Source organism: Peromyscus californicus, unplaced genomic scaffold (genome assembly GCF_007827085.1).
Source record: "Peromyscus californicus insignis strain IS unplaced genomic scaffold, ASM782708v3 Scaffold_20__1_contigs__length_68692818, whole genome shotgun sequence".
In the NCBI taxonomy this organism is placed as follows: Eukaryota; Metazoa; Chordata; class Mammalia; order Rodentia; family Cricetidae; genus Peromyscus; species Peromyscus californicus.
The window spans coordinates 11890754-11910644 of record NW_026294503.1 but is presented as its reverse complement, the minus strand read 5'-3'; the positions used below and the strand labels follow the sequence as shown (position 1 = coordinate 11910644).

The window sequence follows — 19891 nt, the reverse complement described above, 5'->3', positions numbered from 1 at the left end:
TGTGTGTGTGTGTGTGTGTGTGTGTGTGTCTAAGGCTTAAGAGATTTTAAAACTTTAACCAAAACCAAATATCTAGTTAAGGGCAGTGCCTTTGGTTAAGAAGTATTCACTTTCCGCTCCTCTGCTGAGCTTTTTTTTTTTTTTTTGCTTTGTTTATCGTTCTCCCATTCACCCTTGTTCAACAGGTGCATTGCCTGTATCTCTGCCAAAAGCAGGTAGCTGAGGCTGCGAAGATAAGGGGACGGGCTGTGCAGAGCCGCCCGTGACCTCGCAGCTCTCTGAGAGACTACTTTTGAATACCTCCCCGCTTATATTCTTAGACCTTGGCAGCCACCTGGCCAGGTGGCTGAGTGCTGTAGTAAACTTGCTAGCACTTTCCCTAGACTTTTCTGGAAGCAAGACTCGCAAGACTAAGGGCAATTCTACAGCTTCTTGGAGCAGCCTGTTGGGAGTCTGTTTTAGAATCTTCCATCTTTAGAAAGTGTTTTGTGCAGGTACACACACCACACAGTTTTGTTTCAGGGGCTCTTTATTGAACAATTCTAGGGAAAACTACCCTTTTATCAAGTGATTATAAAACATATGTGAGTTCAGCACAATATTTATTGTGGATCTTTCTCAGGGGCAGGCAGGATATTGTCTGCAATATCTTTTGATCCTTGTACCGTAGTTGTGGTTCTACGGAAGTAATGATGAAAATGTGTTGTACTCTTGCTCTGTACCTGGCCCTGTAGTCCTTCCTTTGTAAGTTTCCCATGAATTCTCACAATTGTTTAGTAATACTATTAATGTCTTCATCACCATTTTATAGGTGGGGAAACTAAGGTAGGAGAGGGCTCCATACCTTGCCCGAGATTCCACAGAGACTATCAGTTAGAGAGCCTAGATTCAAAGGTTTTTTGACTCCAGAGCCCTCAAAATGCTACATTCACTGTCTTGATTACTTTTAAAGTAAAACTTAACACAAGTCACCATACTTACATTTTTTTGGTAAGAGTAATATGCATATGGCCCAGGAAAACCAAATTACTCAGGATGATAGTAAAGTGAAAATGTGTTTGTAGTTGCCCTTTTCCAAGTTCCTTTATGATTCCCAAGGGAGACCACGGCTGACAGATCATTATCATCCCTTGAGAAAATGTTCCAGAATATAGTAAGTTGCATGTGATTTTAAGATTTGCTTACATAAAAGCAGGCTCCCCACACCTACCGTCCTGTTTTTAATCTAAATAACACTCCACAAGGTCTCCTCATTTCCATATACCCACGCTACTCTTCCCATGATTGCAGTGTTCTCAGTGGCTGCTCTACTTCCTGATTCGGCCACTCACTATTAATAGACACCAAGGCTGTCTTTCAGGTGCTCCTGTGAGACACAAAGTCTTAGGAATCCAATGTTCTTTTTTGTGCATATAGTATTAATACATGCTCTTACCGGCTCTGTTTGTCTTCACACACTCTTAACAGAACACATACTATCAGACATTTTTCCAGTTTGATAAATGCAAAATGTCTCCTTGTTTTAAGTAGCTTTTCATGTACATTAATTGTTTTTATTTTTCTGTCATATCTTCTTATGTCCTTTGCTTATTTCTTTTTATTATTGAATTGTTTTATTTCCCTAATTTTTATGTTTTTAGTGAAATAAAGAAATTAGCTTCTTATCCAGTGCTATATATTTCTTCTCATCTTGTCATTTGTCTTTGACTTTTATATTTTCCCATTAGCAGTTTTATTTTAATATACACTATACCTAAGTACTTTAAATTTGGACTTTTCTTTTGCTTCTAAGTGCTATCATTTATTTTTAATAATCTAAGTGTTCCACCTAGATTTTGTAAAAAGATTTATTTATTTATTATGTATACAGTGTTATGTCTGCAGGCCAGAAGAGGGCACCAGATCTCATTACTGATGGTTGTGAGCCACCATGTGGTTGCTGGGAATTGAACTCAGGACCTCTGGAAGAGCAGTCAGTGCTCTTAACCTCTGAGCCATCTCTTCAGCCCCTCCACCTAGATTTTTAAACATCTAGGTGTTCTGCCAATGGAGTGTCACTCATAATGGAAATAAATCATTTCTGAACTTACACTAATATAAATGGGAATTATACTGACAGCTTTTAAAGAACATATCTGTTTAAAAAGTATAAGAAAGCCTTTGCCTTTAATGGATTTGATCACAAGTCCCCTTTCTGCATAGCATTTTTGGCAGTCTTTGATGACTGGATACTCTGCTTGGCTATAGAACATTTCTCAGTTGCTGTGGCTGACCCCCCACACACACCCACACACACACACACACAGCCTTCCCAGCTAAGAGCGATCTTTCCCAAATGGCGTAGGGCCTTCAGGAGTGTCTGGGGTAACCTTGTGCATGCTGCTCCAGCTGTTCCATTATGGGTGTGCTTGGCTTCAGTGAAAGTGACTCCTCTGTCCTCACCAGAGGCGGTTAAAGAGAGTAACTGTGTATTTGTGGTGATGGAGGCATGAGAATGGGAGCGGAAGCCGGCCTTGATTTGAACAGGGGATATAGATGGCTGATCTGAGTTAATTTGATCATTGCAGTGACAAAGGACAGCAGAAGACTTGCAGGCACTTCCACTGGTGGTTTAGAAGGACTTGTCCATGTTCACTAGATCCTAAGACTGCTCTGTGCTCAAATGCATCACGACTCTACGGTGTTCCAAAAGCCTTTCAGTCCCAGTTTTCAAAGAGAAGATCATTTTGAGTGCTTTGTCAGATTATTTCCAGTGACATCAGAGATTTTCCAGCTGGGCACCCACACACAGGCTGATGAGGCAGATACTCTCTCAGGCACAGAACTGCTTCATGCCAGTACCAGTTCAAAATCCCTGTGGAGATAGAATAGGTATTAACTGTTTCATGGCAATACCAGTTCAAAATCTCTGTGGAGATGGAGTAGGTATTAACTGCTTCATGCCAGTACCAGTTCAAAATCCCTGTGGAGATGGAGGAGGTATTAAAAGTCTTTCAGTGGAATACATCTTTTGCCTCAAAATTCTTCGAAGAATTTAATGAAATCAGTCAGTAAACAAGTATATGAATTTATATGACCAAGCGTATTCACTGAATATTAGTTCCTAGGATCAGATGACCTAGACTTCAGCCTTGAATTATTAGTTGTGTCAATGTGTCTGTGAGCACCTTCCTGCTCATAGAAACGATTTCATGACACCTGTCTCTACTTCATAGATTCTGTATTATTATGAGAAATAAATTATTAGGGAAAGGTGTTTGGGATAGGTCTTCATAAATAGCATTTGCTTCCAATAACAGGAAAAAGTATCAGGAGAGTAATATCTATTCATTTCATTAAGATGTGCTACATTTCAAAGACTTTACTGTATTAAGGGGGAAAGTAGCCTACACAACTAATGTGTGAAGTGTGAATGATGAGTAGTATATAGTAAAAGGTTATATTTGAGGGTAAATTTACAGACTTATTTTTTCCTTACTAACCAGCACCATTTTCTAAATGTTCTGAAAAAGAAATATATAGTAAATAGAAGCTGCATTTTCAATTGCAACAAAATAAAAACCATGGTTAATAACATTATTTAGAGCTTATGCTGTGTCTGCCAAGAGCATTTCTCAGCTTCATATTCTATATATCCCAGTGGCTTACAGTAAGCCTATGTACAATGTTGCTGTGAAGAAATTGATGCACGTAGGGGTGGAGTAATTTTCCTAACATCCTCATGTAGAAAGCAGAGGTGGGATGTGAGTGGCCCCACACCACTTGACCAGTTCTGCGGTTCCAGTGAGATGCTCTCTGTAGAAACGCAAAGGAGCTACCATGAGGTGCCTCTTCTTCCTCAAATTTTTGTTGCCTAGTAAATTGGCTGGGAATATTAGATAATTTACAAAATTAACTTTCTTAGCTGGGTATAGCAGCATGTGTCTGTAGTCCCAGGATACACTGAAATGGGAGAATCAACTAAGTTCAGGAGTTCAAGGCCACCCTAGACAACATAGTAAGACCCTATCTCAAACTAAAATAAAATACTTTTTTTAAAAAGCTCATTGATCTTATATTTTATCATGTTCACCAAATTGTAATTTTTGAAAACTCTGTGTGTGTGTGTGTGTGTGTGTGTGTGTGTGTGTGTGTGTGCACGGCAGTAGAGGACAACTTTTTTGAGTTGATACTCTCCCTCCACTTCTGCACAGGGTCCAGGGATCGAACTCAGGCTGTCAGTCTTGTGCAGCTTTACCAAGCTTGTGTACCAAGTGCCTTTACCCATTGAGCCATCTCACCAGCCCCCAAATTACAAATATTAAAAAACAAAACTCATTACCTGAAATCATTGTGAAGTAGCATATGCATTATTTCACTGCCGTATCATTTAAATGGTTTTGAGCAGCTGCAACTATGGGCCACCCTGAGAGTGGTTCTTAATCTCTTACAGATGTGCAGGAGATAAGATAGAATGTACTGGAACAAAGAGAGCTTAGGCCCTGCAAATAGGTGAGAGTCAATATATTGTGTTCCGGTAGCAATAAAATGTTAAACCAAGTTAACCATTTAGCTTGAAGATGTAAGTACTAGAGATCAAAGGCATCCTGGATTTTTAGTAAAACCCTGAATATTTAGTAATTGTCTGTTTCTGTTCTAGAATTTTTGTCTTTATGCAGGCAGTTATTACATCTCATGACTTTTTGTATGTCTTTTAAGAAATGAAAACCAGGTGTTTCCAAGTAATAATTTCACATTTGAAAATAATACCTTAGGCCTGGAGGCTATAACCACAAGATATATTTTTGAAAATTGCCCATCCCTGTCACTTAGTAACCAGCCTGGTGATCTGCTAGCAGACAACGCTGGGGAATTGGGCTGCCAGGAATAGTGTGTTGCCAGATTGCACTACCCATCACCAGTCTTTGAGATTGTCAAATGCTAAATTTACCCAGTGTATTCTGCAGAAGCAACCAATTAAGTTCACAGAGCTTTGGGAGTGCATGTCATCAGGAGACAGCTTCTACCATGCAGAAGGAATTGCTGGTCTTGGTCCCAGTATATCGTAACTCTAATATGCTAAGACCTGGAAATAAGAGTTACTGTTCAGTTAACAGGTCATTCTTGACTCTTTTCCAAAAGAAGCTGGGTATCCTGAGGGTCCTGGAAGCTTGAGAAGGGATTTTTCTCTGCCTGTCTTGCTATGATCCACTCTTCCCACTGACAGAACTAATAAAACCTGTCAGAATCTACACAGCAGGGTCCCAATTCTGGCTGCACTGTGTATCAGGCTATTCTTGGCAATTTCTAATTGACCCCAGAAAACCTGTTGATCCCCTTACTTCATCCTCTGTCTTCCCAGGGAAGCAGTTCAGTATCACAGACGTGTTTTGATGACTTGATCCTACCCTGGATCAACCTCCCACAAGCCTAGGGCCAATCGGCTTCCATTTCTTCCAAAATACAACAGTGAAATTCATGTCTATCTTAGCGTACCAATTTCCCGAGATGGAATTACAGAAAGTACCTCATACAGAGCTGATGACCTAAGAGGCACTGAATAAATAGTCATTGTGGTGATAATAATGGTTCACTATTTGTGAGAAATGAAAGGATTTAGATCACTCTTATTTCTCTCAGTTCAGAAGTGGGGGCTGCCTCTGGATTCTAGGCCAAAACACCACACAGATTATGTTGTAGGAATTGAGTGAGAAGGTCAAATAAAATGCACCCAGATTCAGTTTCCAGAGCTATGTGCAACATCATGTCTTTTGGAACATCCAATTGTACGGCTTTCCTTGTTCTCTGTTGCCACCCCCCACCCCTTCACTTCCCTAGGAAACCTATGGAAATAATTCCATTATTGATATGTGATAACTATGTCTTCTTATTAAAATGGGTCTGCATCATTCCAACACACAGCATAGTATTACCGGCACACACTCAACTCTTGCTTGTTCCCGTGATGCCCTTTGTAAATGAACAGCCCCACCTCAAAGCTCAACCCCCAACTTCTGTCTCACTCACAGATGCCATTCCGGTGGTCACTCTGCATGGAAATGTTGATTTTCTGTCTGGGTTAAGGTTCTGCCCCTAAGTATATACATACACCGACACTGCTGTCCTTGAAAGTCGTGTCTAATCAGGCCATGTTGGTTCAATCCCCTCCGGGAGCCAGCGCACCCCTGGACTGCTTTTCACTGCCTGACTCCAGACCAGAGGTGCCAAGTTCAGCTATCAGGAGCTGACTGCAAGGGCTCCAAGATAAACTTCTGGGGAAAACTACTTCCGCCCTGATCAGTGGCCTTCCTTTTGCTTACTCTTTGGGTGGTGTGAGCTGTCGGTAAGAGCGGCCCAGGGAGGGTTGGGAATTCCTTGCCCTGCTCGGGCCACACTGTTTATCGTCTGCTGGAGATTGGCTCTTGGAGAAACCATCTGCCTGGCCTTCTGTTCTAGCCTGTTTATGAATACGGTGTCTTGTGCTTTCTCTTGTTGGCCCGGAGGAAAGCACACAGTTTTTGGAAGCTCTGGAATGTTGGCACTTGGAGGGTTTAGCGCATGCAGCTCGGGGAAGCTGGGACCTGGGAGGCAAGGCTGCCTCTTCTTGGCTCACTTCCTTCACTCTTCTCTCTCTCTCTCCTGTTGTTTTTCAGGCAGTGAAGCAGACTTCAGCTCCTCGAGCAGCACAGGCAGCATCTCAGCTCCTGAGGTCCACATGTCCACTGCAGGAAACAAGCGAGCCTCTTTCTCACGCAAGTAGGCACTGACTCCCGCTCTGTAATTACGAAGCTTTATGCTGGTGACTTCCTGTCCACGGGTTTCTGTGGAACCACCTGGATTCTGAGGTCGTTATTAGTTGTGAGGTTGATTGTTAGGTATTCCACAGTGATCTGCGGCTGCTCCTTTCCTTGCTTCACCTACTGTCCTCATGTGACTTAGCCTGTCCTTCCTGCCCCCAGCTGTCTCTCAGTCAGACCTGGGCCCTCTGCCCTCCTCCCTCCATCCCCTGCTCTTCCCTTCACTCACCTGTGTGTGCAATGGGAAATTAAGCTCTGCCCCCTGCCTGCCCCTCACGACCCCCTATCATTTTCTAGCCACCGGCAAAGACTACCTTCCCTTCTATGAAAGAGACATTTACTTAGGAAGAAATGAGAGAGAGAGAGAGAGAGAGAGAGAGAGAGAGAGAGAGAGAGAGAGAGAGAGAGAAAATATTAATAGGTGTGGGTAGCCACCACTGCCAGAGGCAGCCAAGCAAAGCAGCTGGATGTGTGCCCTCTGGAGTCAGGCTGTCTTGGCCTTACCCTAGTACCACCCTCTACAGGCTGCATGGCCCTGAATAAGGGGCTTCATTTCTGTATACTTCACTTCTCATCTGCAAAATAGAGTTATCGTGATACCTACTTCAGAGGGTTTCTGGTTAGCACAGTGCTCGACATGTGGTAGGCATAGTAAATGCTTTACCGTTAACAATAGTTGAATCGGGGGCAGAGGATTATGGGAAAAACATGCTAATGCTCACATTTAGTGGGAGGAGTTCTAAGCCCAGGATTTTCTACCCATGAACAGTGTCATTATTCCTCAATAGGTACTCATTGAGCATCTACTGTAAGGCAGTAAACAGAACTCAGTGAAAGCCATAATTATTCTAGTAATGTACAAAAGATAATACGTGGGTGTGTTATATAATTTTTTTAAATGACACAGGGAAAATAGAGAGTGTAATAAGGCATGTGATACATTTTTGATGGGCTAGTTCCAGCACACCTCAGGGATAAAGTGAGCTCCACCACCACCTGGAGAATGTCTTCTGACTTTATTGTCACATCACTGTCCTGGGCCATTGCATTCAAAAATTATTCTAAGTATTAATAGTATATGTTTTTCAAGATCATTTCCATTTCCACAGGCTTACAGCTCTGGAACCCTGTGCAAACGTTTCCTATTTCTCTTGAGTGAACAGAAGGTTTGACTGATGTTTATAAATGGGACTAAGATGCCTCCAGTGCACAGCTTCATGTTAAAAGTAAATCCAGACTAAACCATGAGAAAAAAAGTAGAACCCATAGTAAATAAGCGCTATTGCTCTGTCCAGCCCCCTCTATGCTTGGGTTATAAAGTGCCTCTGGGATCAGAGGGGAGAGATGTAAACATTTGCAGTATAGATGAGACAAATCCTCCCCTGAGAAGTAAGCACATCCCCATGGTGAATGGTATCAAAGAAAATGAGCCAGAAAAAAAAAGGCCATTTTATTGAGCATTTCAAATGAATTTGAATCTGTAGTTACATTTCAAGATGTCAACGACATGGAGATCTTAGAGAAAACATTCTAGTCTGAAACTTAGGATTTTTTTTTGAAAAGTGATCAAAAATTGATGTAGTAAATATAATACAATTAATACAAATCAAACATAGCAGAATTGTTTTGGTTTGGGGGGTTGTTTGGTTTTTTGAGACAAGGTTTCTCTGTGTAGCTTTGGAGCCTGTCCTGGATCTCACTGTGTAGACCAGGCTTGCTTCAAATTTATAGAGATCCGCCTGGCTCTGCCTCCCAAGTGCTGGGATTAAAGGCATATGCCACCACCACCCGGCTAGTTTTTTTGTTTTTTCTTATTTCCATGTATGTAGGTACAGGTGTCATGCCTTGCAACTGGAGTTTCCAGCAGTTTGAGCTGCCTGATGTGGGTGCTAGGGACTGAACCCAGGCCACCTGCAAGAGCAATAATTTCTCTCAACCATTGAGCCATCTCTCTAGTCCCACACCAGAATCTTTCATAGCCAAATAATTAGTATTTGAAAATTGAGACTGGCTCCTCATTTTTGTCCCTGACCTAGGGCACAGAGAGTCATCAGTAAATTCAGTGATGGAATATCTTAGGCTTTTCATGTAATCTTTGTGTTCAACAGAACCAAGCATTAAGGGCAGCTGTAAGTGGACTGGTTACCCATCCCAGACTGTGTAGGAGAGTCAAATGTCTAACTAGTTGCTTCCTGCTGTAGCAGGGACATTCAATGAAAGTGTTGGGATGTGAAGGAAACATGGAATTGTTGAAAAAATTTTTGACAGGTTATTTCTAAAGCAAAGCTTTAGAGACTTGCAAATCAACTAACTTATTATCCAAATCTGATGATATTTCTGAGAAGTCTCTTTTTTAACTAAAACATTAATCTGTCTAGAAATAAAAGAAATACGAGTGAGGTTAATGGGTAATTGCCATTGGCATCAAATACACCATTTTTTATTAGGTGTATGACTCTAGGTTCATTTTCTGTTCAGGAAAATAGAAATGACCACATAATATCACTGAGTTAAGTGAGCTGATGTAGGTAACCACATCACAAGAGTCCAGACCTTGACTAAAAGTGGGAGGGGTGTATTCATAAAAGAAAATGAACATAATAACTAGTGAAGTACAGAGCAAAGTGCCACAGAGCAGCTGGCCTGAGCAACACCAGACACTTACTTGCCACTTTGGGGACTTTCAGATCAAGGTCTGGTAGGTAGGTTTCTTCTGAGCCTGTCTGCTTGGCTTGGAGATAGATGCCTGAACCCCCCCCCCCCAAGTATCCTTACATCATCATCTCTCTATACACATCTATGTCCAAATTCTCCCTTATTATATGTACATTGGTTAAATTAAATAAGGGCCCAGCACAACTGCCTACTTTTAACTTAATTAACTCTCTAAAGTCCTTGTCTCCAAATGTCACATTCTCAAGTCTTGGGGATTAGGGTCTCAACATATGAACTTGGGATGTTGACAGTAATAGAGTTAAGTCCAAAACAATGACAGCAGGGAATGAAGATAGTAACAATGATGATGATGATGAAGAAGAAGAAATAGTGGCATGGTGGTGGTGATAATACCTGAAATGAAGGGCCTGTGGCTAGCAAACAGAGATCCCTTAGGCTCCTGCGAGGTTTCTATATGTTCTTTTATATTACGCTGTTCAGGTATTCAGAAAAGGTGCAGGGTGACAAATTTTCTCTTTTCTGTGTATTACATTGTTCTTGCCTGCTAGAACAAAGAATGGTGGAGAAGCTCCATGGCCAGGACAAACAAGGAACTCCAGTTTCTTCTTTGAAAATGATGAAAATAATTGATGATGCTTAGGTCCATATTGGTTAACATTTGCACTGAAATAAATGAAAGGAGAAAAAGTGATAGTTTTACACATAAGTTTCTTTTTTGAAAATTAGCTCTTAAGGCATTATAAAATTCGTGTCCTGAAACACATATGAACACATATGATTAGATGTTTTATAAGACTTGAGTAATGTTTTGTAACTTGATGAGTCTTTGCGTTCTTCTATATGGTAGGTAAGTTTTCATGAAACCACCTAATTTAATACTTGTCATGGATCATATACCTCAGCACTTTGTTGCAAGGTGAATGGGTAAATGCCCAAGTGGATTGTCCAAACAATAACGATATCTGAATGAGAACCTGATAAAATTGTTTACAGGACCAAAGCAATGTATTCCCTTTCTATAAAGTGGGAGACATTACTATTAAGTTTTAAATTTTCCAACTTTGAATCCCAGATCAGCTATACATTCTTGGACTATTTATTTTCCCTGAGCCTCAGTGAGTATAGGTAAATGGGAAGCAGTGATTGCGTCTGTCTGACAGGATCAGGGTCAAGTGTTCACAAAGTATCTGGAGCAGCACCAGCGTCATAGAAGGCCTTAAGGCAGCAGTTCTCAACCTGTGGGTCATAACCCCTTTGGGAGTTGCACATCAGATATCCTGCATATCAGATATTTACATTATAATTCATAACAGCAGCAAAAGTACAGCTATGAAGGAGTAATAAAATAATTTTATGGTTAGGGGTCACCACAACATGAGAAACTGTATTAAAGTGTTGCAGCATTAGGAAGGTTGAGGACCACTACTCTAAGGTATGGTTAATACAGAATAAAATCCCCTGTGTCACAGTTATAGGTAATTCTTTATATTCTCTCATCACTTGCAAGGGTTAACCCTCCATATTTTCATTTAGTCACATTGGGAAATACAATAGCCAGTGCCAGGCTTAGAAGTGAAGCATAGAGAAGAAAACCCAAGCCAGAGTACATGTTCCTTTCAGCTACTCATGAAGTTCTTCCCACCCTTGGGCTGCTGAAGTCGGCTTGTCACTAAGCCATCAGCCATCTGTTCCATATAAAATGTCTCCTTCTTTGTGAAAAGGAGAGCGAGTCGATTTGGATGATTTCAAGAGGAAAGAACTTGTAAGTTTAGAATTTGGGGTTCATTAATGTGCAATGTACTTGGTTGACAGCAAGTTGAGAATGCACTTGAATTTAAATAAGTGATTACAGGCATTGAGCCCTCAGTCACACTAGCACTCACTCTTACACACATTTCTCCCTGAAATACATCAGTGGGACAGGGCCAGACTTCAAGCTGCAGATAGAAGAGGTTCTCAGGAAGCAGTGCTGCTGTATGAAAAGAATGTTCTTCTTGATTTTCCTGTAATACCCAGCAAAACTCCTGATGGAACATGTTATCCTGTTTAAGTAATTTCAGCATTCTCTGGATGCTTTCCAACTCAAAATCTCTGGAACTAGACAGGGCAACTCAAAATCTCTGGAACTAGATTAACAAGAAGAATCTAAACAAGCTGATCCTGTAGTACCAGCCTAGAGCAGAGGTGCATGAAGCTTCTGGAAGAAAGTTACATACCTTTTCAATTTGGCTTTTCTTTTTTAAAGACAGGTATCATAATATGTAGATTAGCCTAAAACTTGTTCTATAGTCAAAGATGACCTTAAGCTCCTGATCTACCTCCTGGTGGTACAGGGGTGTACCACACCAGGCTAGATTTTCAAACTGACTCTACAAGGAAGGCGGGATGTTTGTGTGTGTTATGTGTGATGTGCCTGTGTGTGTGGTATGTGCAGTGTGTGTGGTGTGTGTGTGTGTGTGTGTGTGTGTGTGTGTGTGTGTGTGTGTACATAAAGTAGCTTTCCTAAATTTTTAGTAAATGATAGTGCCAGGACTCACACCCAGTTAATTCATCCAGCAATCATGCAAGATGGCAAAAAAATATAGGTTCAAAATATAAAGGTGAACACAAGTATAGATTCTTCAGGAAGCTAAATCATTTGGAATATTGGTGTATTTAGGAATGGTAGGATAGGCTGGAAGAAATACTGAATTGGACCTGCGAGCCATTTTAAGAAGTCTAGCCTTTACTCTGGAAACAATGGGAAAGTACTGAAAGTCTTGGAGGAGGGCAATAGTGTGCTCACTAGAAAGGCATCAGCCTCCTATAAGAGGGAGCAAGACCAAATAGAAACTGTTTAAAATAACAGCCGAGGGAGTAGTTCCTTGTGTTCATGATAAAAAAGGGAGCAAATATTAAGTAGGTTTAAAAAAAAGTTGCTCATGAGAACCACATAAGTGACCACAATGTCCCAGTCAACACTAGGAGTCACATTTCCTCTGCAGCAAGCAGCTGGAGGAAGGAGCAAGGGAACACCTGAGCATCTCTCCAGCCACAAGGACTCTGATTAGCATCTGTAACGCTCTTCTTTCAGCCGAGGTCCCCATGGGCGGAGCAATGGAGCATCATCCCACAAGTCTGGCAGCAGCCCACCATCCCCAAGGGAAAAGGATCTTGTGTCTATTCTGTGCAGGAATCCATTGAGTCCCAATAACATCCACCCTAGCTACGCCCCTTCTTCTCCAAGTAGCAGCAACTCCGGCTCCTACAAAGGAAGTGACTGTAGTCCAGTTATGAGGTGAGTCCCATTGGCCACTGAACGGATGCTTTTTAATTTGTCCAGTTTGGAACTTTTCTTAAGATGGGAAAAATTATATAACTCTTGATTCCCTACTTTAATCTGTAATAAGACACTTCTCTTCTTTCTCATAGTTAGCTAATCCTTTCAGGGCTGATGCAGAAAGACACAAACCACAAGCTGAAACAACACTGGACCTTCCAATTAGTTACTGGATAGGGAGGGAAAACGGCACAGTAGCAGGGAGCTGTTCTCATTTCCTGGGCACAGGGAGGAGTTGTGCTTGTGTTCACTCCTTCATTAAATGAGTAGCAGGGTCTGTGCTCAACACCAAGAATAGAGAGGTGAACGAAAGTGGCCCTAGGCTCTCTGCCCAATGGGAAAGGATTCTAATACAAAAACAAATTTAGATTATTCTGCAACTATCTATTGCTATATGAATATGTAAGAGGTGGGGCAGTGGGACAGAGCAATCAGAGAGGCCACACTACCAAAATAAAACTTGACGTGATATCTAAAAGGTGGGTGGGGGCGTTAATAGTTGGTGGAAAGAGGTGGACGAGAGGAAGAAGGGGTGGCATATCCAGAGGGGATGGAGAAGAGGAGGGCCTGGAGGGTTGGGAACTGAACATGGGCCATATTGAGCAGAGTGTAGGCACAGGGGCAAGCAGCATGGGAGCTTGAACTGAGTCCAGAGTTAGAGGAGAGCCTGGCAGCCCTCCACAGCCCTATTCCTCCCCAGCATCCCTATTCTCATTAGTCAGCTCTCGTACAGCCTAGATGCTCAGGCTTAGCCAGGTCTGAGGAGGGCCAAGATTCCAGCTGGACTGTGTTTGCAGAACACTGAGTGCTTCTCCACAAAGCACACTGGTAAGAGTGGAGTGGCCTTGTTCCCTCTGAACACAGAACTTTCCATTCCCACCACATCAGCACATTCACACTGCTACTGACTTCAGAAGAATTTGAATTCATGTAATAATAAGCAAGATCTTCAGACAGGGAGAAATTGTGAGGAAAGTTAGGTCATCTTGTCTCACTCTTCCCTCCTGGTCCCCACCCCACCCCACTCTGTTCTTTAATGTTACTAGCTGTTAATCTGAACTGATAGCCAAGGCCCTACATAGACAAGCATGCACTATTTCATATGAAATCAATCCTAAGCCTTCAAAAGCCTTCTTGTGCTGCCCCATCCTTCCACAAACACACATATACCTCAGTCTTCCTTATAACTAACAGCCCTAGGGCAGGCTGGTGTGTCATAGTTCCTCTTCCAACACAGTTATCTGTTCTGTAACTCACAGCTCCAGCACACTGATGCTATTCCACTCTGTCAGTTCTTGTCTGTTTGAACTGCTAGAGCAGAGTGCCAGAGACCAGGTGACTCCAGACACAAAGACAAGTGAGGTATTCATTCAGTTCTGATGGTTGAGTCCGAAATGATGCAAAAACAGTCAATTTCCGGGGAAGGCTCACTTATGTGTTGAAGACTCCTCTTTATTGAATCTTCACAAAGAAGGAAGTGATCTAGGGAACTCTCTAGAGTTCTTTTCACTTGTCTTGGCACATATTATTAATGGTGTGAAATAACGTTTTCATCATGACTTTTATACATGTAGATCATACACTCAGATCATATTTACTCTTCGTTTCTTTCATCTTCCCAGTAGTTAGCATCTCTGATAAGGGCATTAATCCCATCACAGAGGCTCTATGCTCATTATGTCTTAATTACCTCCCAGTTTGAAAGGGGTGTGTGTAAACATCCCGTATATTACCATCCTTTTCTTTCCAAAGAAAAGGAAACAGGGAAAAGAGGATTAACATCTTATTACTCTGCTTGAATTATTTCAGGAGGTCTGGAAGATATATGTCTTGTGGAGAAAATCATGGTGTCAAACCCCCAAATCCAGAACAATATTTGACTCCTCTACAGCAGAAGGAGGTCACCGTGAGGCACCTGAGGACCAAGCTGAAGGAGTCTGAGCGCCGACTTCATGAGAGGTAAATCTGGATTGTCTACCCCTCGAGGCTTAGCACAGTCCCTTCTTTTCAGAAAGTGACATAGGAGCCAAGACTACACAGAAGAATGAAAAAGAAAACAATTCTATTAACATTTTCAGTCTTCAGATTCATTTCATGATTGTTTGTGCCCCGGTTTTTGCAGAAGCTCACAGTAGCTGGTAGGTTAGAGGAGACCCTATCTCCTGGGTGTGCTCAGCTTTGCCATAAAGAATTGAGTGTGTACATGACTATTTTTAAATGGCAGAAACACTTGCAGGAACAGTCTTCTACTTCCAGTAGAACAGGTCACAGTGGCCCCCATCAAGCCCCGATAATCTCTGGAGAGAGTGGATAGCTGTGTGTGCTGAGACTCCTGCCAGCTATTTCCATGCTGAAGGAAGTGCTTCGTTATTCTTGGACTGTCGTTAAGGCTTAAGAGGGGAAAAAAGCAACAAAAACAAAAACCAGCCTGTGTCTAGATCTTATCACAGACAGAAAAAAAAAAAAACTGTTGACATGTTGGGAGCAAGCCATATTTTCTGCTTCATAGTTTCCTCTTGGAATTTCTTGAGACAAGGTGACTGCCAGACGTACTAGCTGTAACTAGGGAGCTAGGTCCTTAGCGAAGTAGCGTTTGCATTCTCTGGGAACTGACCTGCTCTGTTCTCCTCCTCTGTTGCCACAAGATATGGTGAAGAACCAGTGAGCTCGACTGGTAAAGCGTAGACAGACAGTACAAGCAGCGAGTTTTCATCTTCCCATGTAGTTTGATTCTTTACCTGATTGAAAGGGACTTGAGAGCTCACCTCCAGGTAGACTACTGTGATTTATGAAAAATCCAGGGGGATCTTTGAACTCTTGTAAGAGAAGGCATAGAAAAGCAGGAAAACTTGGTAAAATAGCTCTTAGATATATGAAGATACGGACTGCTTGGTCTTGGTATTCACACCATGAGGATATACATTTGCACTGACTTTGAAGAAATTCTTTGTAAGAATTTCTTGGAAAAGGTTTTAAAATAGGTTATTAGGAATGGTAGGACATCTCAGAGAGTCACCTCAGTGTATAACAGGTTAACTATGCTTATTTCTGAGGCAGGACAGACTATGCAACTTTTCCAAAGCTCTTCTTGAACATATAGCATTTTATGATTTCAAACAAGTATCCCTGGACTGTAAGGACAGTCACACAAGGCTATGATTGATCATCTCAGCTTTTCTTTAATCCATAATTAACGGTGATGTGGACTTCTCTTCTCCAGCTGTTCATGTACATTATGAAAGAGTAAGCTGCAGAGTTAGAAGCGGGCTGAGAAACAAAGAGTAAAACATCAGATACTGAGTTTTGAGTAGAGGATAATACTAGTAAAGTATTTGGTCCAATCCCTGCTCCACAGTAAGTATTCAAATAGGAAACAATGGCAGCTATTTTGATGCCGATTCTGGTTACTATTATTAGCTGAGCTGTTTTATAATTACAGGGGGAGGTTCCATGGCTAATACTTGCCAAAAAAATAAATAAATAAATAAATCCTGAAACAGAAACTGCTTTAACGCCTGTATTTTGTGTGGAAGAGCATGGACTTTGGGCTGGTGTCAGTCATGAGCTGTCTATTTCAGGGTTACCTTTGCTTGTAACGTTGCCTGCCTTTCCTCTAGGGAGTCTGAGATCGTGGAGCTCAAGTCTCAGCTGACTCGGATGAGAGAAGACTGGATTGAAGAAGAGTGCCACAGAGTGGAGGCCCAGTTGGCACTCAAGGAAGCCAGAAAGGAGATTAAACAGCTCAAACAGGTCATTGAGACCATGAGGAACAACTTGGCTGATAAAGACAAAGGCATTCAGAAGTACTTCGTGGACATAAACATCCAAAACAAGAAGTTAGAGTCCCTACTCCAAAGCATGGAGATGGCACACAATAGCTCCCTGAGGGATGAACTGTGCCTAGACTTTTCCTATGATTCCCCAGAGAAAAGCTTACCCCCGAGCACTGCATTTGGCAAGATGGCAGATGGGTTATCTCTGGAGGAACAGGTTACAGAGGAAGGTGCTGACAGCGAGCTTCTGTTGGGAGACAGCATGGCCGAGGGCACAGATATGTTAGATGAGATGGTGACCGCCACTGCCACAGAATCTGGTGACCTGGAGTTTGTTCATTCTACCCCAGGGCCACAAGCCCTCAAGGCTCTCCCCTTGGTGAGCCAGGAAGAGGGCAGTCTGGTGGTGGAGCAAGCAGTTCAGACCGACGTGGTGCCCTTCAGCCCTGCCATCTCAGAGCTCCTTCAGAGTGTGCTAAAGCTTCAGGACTCCTGTCCCACAAGCTCAGCATCCCCAGATGAATCTGGAGCTGACTCAGTGGAAAGCTTCCCAGAATCCATCTCTGCCTTAATGGTTGATTTAACTCCAAGAAGTCCCAACTCAGCCATCCTTCTGTCTCCCGTGGAGATTCCATTCAGCAAGGCAGCTGTGGAAGCCGGTACAAATCGCCTCATGAGAGAGCTAGATTTTGCAGCCTACACAGAAGAAAGGTTGGACAGCATCCTCTCGCTGCCTCAGGGAGGCGTCGTGAGGCAGTACTGGAGCAGCAGTTTCTTGGTGGATCTACTGGCCGTGGCTGCCCCTGTGGTGCCCACTGTTCTGTGGGCATTCAGTACTCAGAGAGGGGGTACAGATCCTGTCTACAATATCGGAGCCTTGCTCCGGGGCTGCTGTGTGGTGGCCCTACACTCCCTACGCCGCACAGCTTTCCACATCAAAACCTAATTAGTCGTTACTGTGTGCCAATGTGTCCGTGTGGTGTTATATGCCAGATAGAGCAACAGCAGGTGGGTCAGTGGAAGTCTCTATTCTGTCGTTTTGCTCCTCGCTGTTTGATTTGCACTATAGTCAGTTGAAGCCCGGTCACTGTCGAAAAACCAGAGGTTATCTTCCAAGGCATGGAAACCTAGTTCTGGTAGCTGTCCCCACCAGAGTGGAGTAGAAAGCATGCTTATGCCCCTGCCGTGTCGTCTGAGGTGCCCGTTCTCACACTAATGGTTCAGGAAGAGAAAATGCAGTTCGCACTTTCACCACAGCCTTCCCCAAGGCTGGCATGTTATCTCCTTGCTTCGCTTTGTGCCGTTTCAAAATGTGTAATTGTTCCAGCATTCCAATGGTCTTGTGCATAGCAGGGGACTGTAACCAAAAATAAAAATGTATTTGTGTAACTGGTTCAAAGAACACTTGAATAGCTCTTTATTGTCTTTCTTGAGGTTGATAAGGTTTGAGTGTTTGGAATTTTTTTTTTTAACTAACTGTAGCTCCAAAGTCTTAAAAGGCTCATTAGCTCTTAAACCTGTCAGTGGATGGAACTATGTAAATTTACAATGTTACAATGTACTAACTTATTTTTTGCTTATTATATATAGTGTTTTATTGGAAATTGTTTGTATCCACACACTTCAGCATGAAAATAAAAATTAGTGTTTCCATTTAAGTCTTTATGCCTCCTGTAATTGTGAGTTTACCACTATACAAGGCCAAATAAGTAGATCATTCTCTATTAACAATATTCTGTAAAATGTAATTAATCAGAGAAATGAGAAAGGAAAAATGATTATTAAAGAAAGGTGAAGGGCTAGAAAGATGGCCCAGTGGTTAAGAGCAGAACTTAACTATTCTTGTGGAAAACCTGAATTCTGTTCCCAGCACCCATGTGGCTCACAACACCTTCTTACCAAACACTAGTATACACTCAAAAAATACCTTTCCTCTCCTCTCTCTCACACACACACTTAAAAATAAAAATTCTTTAAAAAAAAAAGGTAAATATGTCCCACCTTAAAAAGCATTATTTCTAAAATAAGAATAGCTCTGTTTATCTTAAATAAGCCATGCGCTTGCTTACACACATAATCAGTGGCATGTGTTAACTCTTTCCAGGAAAGGTGGGTAGTTTTATTTAAGCTTGCTAGAGACTAGAGCTAGAGCTAATCTCCCTCTCCTGAGGAGATTACAGGAGTACTGTCCATCCTCTGTCCTCCTTCTTTTTCAATGACAGCATGGGGGTGGGTGGCGGAAAAGATCGGCAGTGACTTGTTGATTCTAATGAGCCTTGTGAAGTGGGTATTCTACTTTACAAATGGAGCTAAAGAGCCTCAGAGGGCAAAACTGCTCAAGATTTCTAAGTTCATCTTCATAAGTCAGGGTTTTAAATGTCTGCAATGAAAATGCCTTTTCTACCTTACTATAGAAATGGCGGTATCTGGCAAATAGTCTTTCACCCCAAAACTTTTCCTCCATAGCACTTTAAATATAATGTACTGTCATAGTTGTGTATTTATACCTTTAATGTCTTATTACCCATATCTCCCTTTGATATTTTAGCTCTGTGAATGGGGCAGGAGCCTGTGTTCTGTCCTATGCACAAGTGTCAAGAATTTAGAAAAGATCTAGAAATCATGGTATACTAATTCATCCAACAGCCACTTACTGGGATCTCATAAGCCAGGTAGCCACTTTATGGGGTTGGTCACAAATAGGCAGGCAGGAAAAAGAGAACTAATGTGAAGACTCCAAAAGTAAAAAAGGGTTCACCATATTTTAGGAGCATGGGGAGAGGCCAGGATGGTAGAGAGAAGTGAAGGGAATAGAGAGGAATCTGGTTCATATGGGGGCAAATAAACCATCATAGTGGTTTGGGTTTACTGTCAACGCAATGAGAAAATATTAATGGACTTAAGCAGAACAATGGCATGTTTATTTTTCAAAACTCACTGCTGGGTATAGGGTGTATTGTAGTTGGGCAGGAATGAGAAAGGAGACCAAGCACAGTTCTATTGTCACAGGGCAGATGGAAGATTGACTACTTGACTGTGGAAGTACATAAATTGATTAAGTACATTAATTGATAAGCATAGAAATAAGTAATAGGTGAGAGGGAGGGAAGGTAAAAGGAAAAGGAAGAAATTAAGGATAACTCAAAGGTTTCCAGCTTGAGATACTATATCAATGAATACCATTTGCTGAAAATGAAGAGTTCAAGAGAATCATGTTTGACTAAGAAAAAAAATTGCAATGTCTATTACAATAACTATGTGGAAATGCCAAGTAAGTAACTGTATATATACTTACAATGATCCCAGGAGCTACCAGAGCTACTTATAAAATTTGGGCTCCTTGATTC

General features: G+C 41.9%; 1 protein-coding gene across 5 annotated transcripts in view; it reads left to right on the top strand.

The window, feature by feature from the left end:
- Sybu (syntabulin) overlaps positions 1 to 18202 on the top strand; it is a 107030-nt gene extending 88828 nt beyond the window's left edge. For all 5 annotated transcript variants that reach the window (XM_052747783.1, XM_052747782.1, XM_052747781.1 and 2 more), the window contains 4 exons: positions 6633 to 6735; positions 12526 to 12729; positions 14581 to 14730; positions 16389 to 18202. In XM_052747783.1, coding sequence (XP_052603743.1) covers positions 6633 to 6735; positions 12526 to 12729; positions 14581 to 14730; positions 16389 to 17490 — 1559 coding nt within the window. In that variant the 3' untranslated portion in view covers positions 17491 to 18202. The remainder of the gene's footprint in view (positions 1 to 6632; positions 6736 to 12525; positions 12730 to 14580; positions 14731 to 16388) is intronic.
- The last annotated feature ends 1689 nt before the right edge of the window (positions 18203 to 19891 follow it).